This window comes from Microtus ochrogaster, unplaced genomic scaffold, assembly GCF_000317375.1.
Source record: "Microtus ochrogaster isolate Prairie Vole_2 unplaced genomic scaffold, MicOch1.0 UNK46, whole genome shotgun sequence".
NCBI classification, from domain to species: Eukaryota; Metazoa; Chordata; class Mammalia; order Rodentia; family Cricetidae; genus Microtus; species Microtus ochrogaster.
This window is the reverse complement of record NW_004949144.1, coordinates 283,576-290,032: the sequence shown is the minus strand read 5'-3', so window position 1 is coordinate 290,032 and position 6,457 is coordinate 283,576. Positions and strand designations below refer to the sequence as shown.

Below are 6,457 nucleotides of genomic sequence, written 5' to 3'. Positions count from 1 at the left end.
AGCAACTTGGAATTGAAAGGATCTATTGCAGCTCATTGTTATAGTCAATCATGAAGGGAGGGCAGGGCAGGAAATGAAGGCAGAAAGTGATTCAAAAGCCATGAAAGAGCACAGCTTACTGGCTTGTTTTCCATGATTTTCTCAGCTTGATTTTTTTTATACAGCCTAGAACCACCATTCCAGGGGTACCACTGCCCATAGGAATTGGGCCTACACATATCAACCATCAATTAAGAAAATACTCCACTGAATTTCCTACTGCCCAATTTGATGGAAGTATTTACTCAGTTGAAGTGTGTTCTTCCAAGATGATCCAAGCTTGTGACAAAAAAAAACTAACCAGCACAGTATCTAAAATTACAAATTCTACTTTAGAAAATACATATAAATAAATAGATATCCTATATTGTTCTGACATGTTTAAAATGAATTAACTGGTATAAAATTAAGGTTTGCTATAATCATTTCTTGCATTCAACTGATCTACATTTATACAAATTTAGTATCTAAAAATTAACATATTTTATATGTTCTAGAAAGACTGTAGAATGCCTAGATAACATTTCTTCAAAATACTCTTTTGCAAGTTGAAAACATACATCTTTTTATAAAATTCAGAAACTGAATAAATTTAAATACAGAAATTTTTGTAATCCAATGTTCCTTTAAGGTATGCAGGATGATCTACACAAATAAGCCCTTGTTCTTTGCACCTCAGGGTCCCTGTCTTCCTGCCTGCATCTTAGCCACAGCAGCACAGAGAGGGAAGCCTTTCTCAGCTTAGCATTTCCCAGAATCAGGATACAGGGGTGCACCGAGGGAAGAGCAACTCTTGAAGACTGTGTGAACAAAAGTAGCATCTCTTTTTCCAGAAGCAGAGACCCCCAAACGTTAGCAACAAGAGACAAAAAGAAAAGGACATACAGAAGGAGAGAGGCGATCATTATTTGCAAGGTTCTGATGTGTGCCGTGGTGCTGGCGTCTCTGCATCCTTGGGCACTGTGCTGCATCTTCCTCAGATGTTTCCACAGGGAGAAGATGAGCAGGAGAAAAGTGACCAGGGACACAGCAAAGGGTATGAATGCAAACATGGTGTTTGCAAATAAAAACCATAACGAGGAATGTTGTAGGTTATTCAAACTCAGGTTGTAAGACTTATTTACCTTATACTCAGTCATCAAGATGTTCTCAGGTAAATTAATAACTATAATATTTAAACACAAGAGAAACGAAGACACAAACAATGTCACTCTCACCGCTTTTTTCACTCTAAGCTTAATATAAAAGAAAAGAGTGTTGGAAAAATTTGCTATCTTGAAAAAGCAAAAGATGCTTAGACTTGTAGCAAGCCAGAGACTAAACTGGTGGGATGCTGTCCAGATACTGTGTATTATCCCAACCATTCTTTCATTTATCCACTCTCCTGGATAAAGCATAGATATACACCAATTCAGTAATACTAACCACAGCAGCACAATTCTGGAGATGGCCAGAGCCGTGAGGATCTGATCCATTGAAGAGATCTTTCTTCTCTTGACCAAGTCTATGATGTTCACCACTGCTATGAATACATTTCCAAAGTTGCCAATTACAAATTCCACACTCAGAATGACTGTAAATGTGTTCTTCAGGACACCACTCATCTTCCAGCTAATGCTCCAATTTCTGTTGTCACTGCTTAAGATTTATTAACATAGCTTACAAAAATGCTGTGCATATTTAATTCTCAAAACCCCATAGTATGTTCCCTTAAACAGTGTTCAAGTCTAATACCAAATGAGCAATTAGGACTTGGTAATCACTTCATACTTTCAAAAATAAAAGTCTTGTATTTTCCCTGACAGCTGTACTGAGCTCCATCCAGATGTGGTGTGCATTACATACAGCAGGCTAGAGACAATGCAAATTTTGATGAAGGAAAAGCTGATCTCGTGCACTAATATACAAATAAAGATATACCTATTTTCATCATTTTGCTCAGATCTCTTAGGTATTAATCTGGTACTGAGTATTGGGTAAATCACATAGAAATTCTATCCCCTATATAAGGCAGCAAAAATCTGAACTTGTGCCTAGGAATTCCTTAGTACCACATGTCTTTAAATACCTTGAACCTTGCTCCAGACCTATGCACGGTATGTAAATCATTTCTAGAAAGCTGTCAACAATAAAATAATCTTTGAAAATCATATTTGTTAAAAGCTCAGTGCTGAGAAAATACATATTCATCATGTGATTTTATGCAAAGGTATGCACATGCCAATATCCATACACATTTAAACCCAGAGTCCATACTTTTTTCTACTGTGCAAAAAATTATAATTCATGTGACTCATGCATGGCACTCTGATAATTTTAAGGTGATGTTTGTTGTTTAAAAAATGCTAGCAAATATCAATCATGGAACATTGATTGCAATCATTGTGTAAAATAAGACTATTGTGTGACTGCATGTGAGCATATGTGTGAATATCCTTATAGTTCCAGGAAGCAATCACTAAGATGAATAATCTACATACACAGAAAGAGTCTTCCTTTTCCTCTGCCCCTTGTAAGTTACATTTCTCCATAGACACCAAGGATCTATAGTTTTATCCACCTTTCCTTCTATTGTTCCAACATCAATTCAGTTGTTTTTACTAATAGGCACCAAGGTACATGAGATAGACAGCCTCACAAAGCGTGAGACAAGTAGTGTTTGTGAGTCCTTCTTCTTCAATAGCTAATACATAAGCAAAGGTCCAATAATAAAATATTAACAGTACATAACAAGATGACAGAAAAACATGTATCATAGTTATTCTACTGTTTATGATTGACCACACCTTCAGTTCCTTGAAATAAGATTAATTTTGAAAAAATAAAACTCATGAGAGACACAGAGAAAAGATTTAGAACTAAATAATCAGCCATACCCATTTCTGTATATGTGCTTAGGTAATCACTTATAAGGAGACTATATGAGATTAATTTTCTTTCACTTATTGGAAAGGCATGAGGAGACAAAATAGCAGGGAAGCAAGAGCAAAATTTTACAAAAAATACTAAAAAATATATAGACAAAAAATTTTCATCCATGTGAAAACAAGAAGCTTCCTTTTACTTGACTCCTTCCATGAGCTAAAAATGAAGTCTGGAAAAAAAAAAAGACAAAAAGAAATGTAGACAGTCTTGCTGTTGAGGTCCTGTAGAACAAATGTTGAGATGGCAGATTCCTGGACTTCTCATCTCTAGTCTATCGAGGGCACATTGAACACTGAAGGCCTTCCTTGAGCCCATCACTGCTCCTTTGATTTTGAACAGGAATTTAGGTTCCACCTGAATAGCAGCTTCTGTAGAAAGTTAGTTTTCTTTCCATGTCATGAGAGAAAGTGACAGCTTGCATTTCCTCAGACAGAAGTGTCTTAAGCCATTTATAAGCTACTGTTGTATGTAGGTGTCTTTACAAGACACTTGCATTTCTTGTTCAATTATTCACCCACAAGAAGCTTCATATATTGACTATACCAAGCGTTAGTAATCAAATTATAAAGCAAACCATTCCTTGCTGTGATTCCCCAAATATTGCAAGTCTTTGCACTGTTCTCCAGCCACTTTGTGGACGTCTGCATACATGTAGGGAGGACAGAAAGCCCTGAGTGAGTGAAGTCCTGAGTGAATGTGCATTGTTGACCATGGGCGCAGTCAGGTCAAGTATTCTAATGCTTCAGCTCCATAGGAGCAGCAAAGTTTTCCCCAAACCAGGCTGAGATGGATGGCAAAGGTTTCCTTGGGAGTCTCAATGTGACTAGTATGTACAGATGTAGCAACTGCAGCTACCTCTTCCTGGATGTTTACAGCCTGAGATGTTTACTTGCAGAGACCTCCTACCAAGACTAGACAACCCCTCCTCTGTATGGAACATAATGAATGTGCTGACATTTCTTGTAGAAGTGGTCGTAGGTGTCTCTCTGTCAGAATGTATACACCTCACCTATCCTTAGGTTTTCTGTACACATGTCAGACCTATCTACTTTCTCTCACCACTGATAGTCAGTGTTACTCACCTGGGATGTGAGTTATGGCATGGACTTCAGTGAAAAACCAGTGTTTTCATCAAAATCAGCTTTCAAACCCTGAAAAGTTACCTAAAGATCTATTATCATCCTAACACATGTGTCAGAAGTAGAACCAGAATCAAAGGAACTGTAAGGCTGATGATGTATTGGTTACCAAGAAGTGCCCAAAATTAGAGATTTATAAGTGAACTAAAAGTAAATAAAAGCAGAAGATTTATTTAAGTTTCTTTACATGAAAAATACGTCACATGTGATGAGCATTAAAATGTTATGAAGAATATAGATTATAACCACATACATGTGTCTTCTCATATTAACATATTGCTGACTCATTTTTCATTTCATACATCCCAAAATTTATAAAAATTTATCCAAAAACATATAAAAGATATTCAATATGCATTTATATTTATTAATTGAATAAAGGAATGAATAAATGGCTCTAAGAGAGTAAGAAAATCTATTCCAAGAACATACTCTACAATTTGAAAACGGTTTTCAAGCAAATATTTTCTAAAATAAAATTTTCTTTTACTAAAGATTTAACATTTCATGTAGAATTTATAACCATGCTCTTATTTCCGTGTCTCAACATCTGCATCTAACTAACAATTTTTACCAGTTTCACAAATTTATCTTTTATTTCTGACACATAACCAGGTAAATCCTTTCCCTCATCAAGAAAAATTCCTTTTGAAAAGGACAGAGATCATTATAGAAAACCACAACCAATTAAACTGCAGAGTTGTGAATGCCAGTCCCAACTCATACATCTACAAAACGTTCTAGCACCTGAAATCAGGGATCATTGCAAGGAGACGGGGTAGAAAATTGCAAGAGCCAGAGAAACTGTTTACTCTGAGATTGTGTCTCCTAGAAATATCAGAAGTTATACCCATAAAATCTTATCAACATGACTGCCTAAACATGATGTGAACAAGGCAAACATCCATAATCATGCCCTCATAGATGGGTATAATTTCACAAGACCTTATGTCCAGACAGACAACTAAGCAATGATAAAAGTCAGATCAATAGCCTTCTCAAGAGAAGAACATACCACTTGGTTATCCAAAACCAAATGGTATGCCCTGAAAACATACATGCAAGTACCACCATATATCCTGATAAGTTTATAAACACACACACACACACACACACACACACACACACAAATGCACACAACCGTGCATGCATACACACACACACACACACACACAGAAAACGATGATTAATGAAAGTGAGGACCCTTGAATTTCAAAGAGAGCGAAGAGGGGTATATGGGATGATTTACAGGGAGGGAAAAAGGGTGAAATTATTTAATTATAATCCCACAAAAATATTTTTTGATTATGTGTATAACCAACAAATCACATTTAACTAATAAACATGTTCTGAAAATTTTTCATTTGAAAGAAGTAACAGATAGACTACTCAAAGAACAGTCACAGCCAGGCAAAGTGGTGCACAGCTTTAATTCCAGCACCTGGCAGGTAAAGGAAAGCAAAGACAGGTAGAGCTCTATGACTTCATACCCAACTAGTCTACATAGTAAATTTTAGTCCAACTAAGGCTACACAATGAGATTCCTGTCTCTAAAACCCAAGAAAAATAATGAATAAAAAATGACATAGTCCTATTCTAAATTTTTTAAGTATTATTTTTATATGCATTCAGGTTATTTGAACTTTCAACAATCTTAATTTATTTCTCATTTCTAATACAACAGTTTTGTTACAACTTCTATATTAAAATTTTAGTATGGGACTGCTTAGTGTGTGTGTGTGTGTGTGTGTACATGTGTTTTCCCCAAGCATAACATAAACATCCCATGTCTGTCTTGGAGTTCATCTAACCTTGAACCGATACCAATTCATTGGAAGAAGCAGAACAATATAATGATAACAAGGTCTATGGCAATGATAATGATGTTATCAATATGTCCTGCTAGGAGGATGACTCTGACCTGGTATTCCAGCAGTTACTCCCCAACCCTTACCACCTTGGGAGACCAGTGGTTCTCAACCTTCCTGTAGTAATAAGAGTGGCAGGGCTGCATCCCCAGCACCCCGCTGCCTGCAAGGCTAGTTTTACCGGAAATAATTACACGGACACTGTATTCTTTTAAATACTGCTTGGCCCATTTCTATCTAGCCTCTTCTAGGCTAATTCTCACATATTAATTTAGCCCATTTCTAATCATCTGTGTAGCGCCCCTAGGTGCACTTACCGGGAAGATTCTAGCCTACGTCCATCCTGGGTCGGAGCTTCATCACATGTGCTTCAGAGAGCAGAGCTCTCGCCTCTGCCCGCAAGAGTGGAGCATCGTGTCTCTCTGAGGTGTCTGCCCCCGAGAGGAGAGCTGTCGAGTCTCTGAGCTCACTTCCTCTTCCTCCCAG

General features: G+C 37.0%; 1 protein-coding gene across 1 annotated transcript; it reads right to left on the bottom strand.

Moving 5' to 3' along the window:
- Positions 1-665: 665 nt before the first annotated feature.
- On the bottom strand, positions 666-1,643 carry LOC101997523 (taste receptor type 2 member 116-like). The gene has a single exon (XM_005369239.1). It carries the CDS (start codon positions 1,641-1,643, stop codon positions 666-668), a length of 978 nt encoding a protein of 325 aa, XP_005369296.1.
- Positions 1,644-6,457: the final 4,814 nt, after the last annotated feature.

Bases quoted from the DNA above. Each gene is read 5' to 3' on its own strand.
- LOC101997523 (XM_005369239.1), bottom strand. From the start codon at position 1,643: ATGAGTGGTGTCCTGAAGAACACATTTACAGTCATTCTGAGTGTGGAA.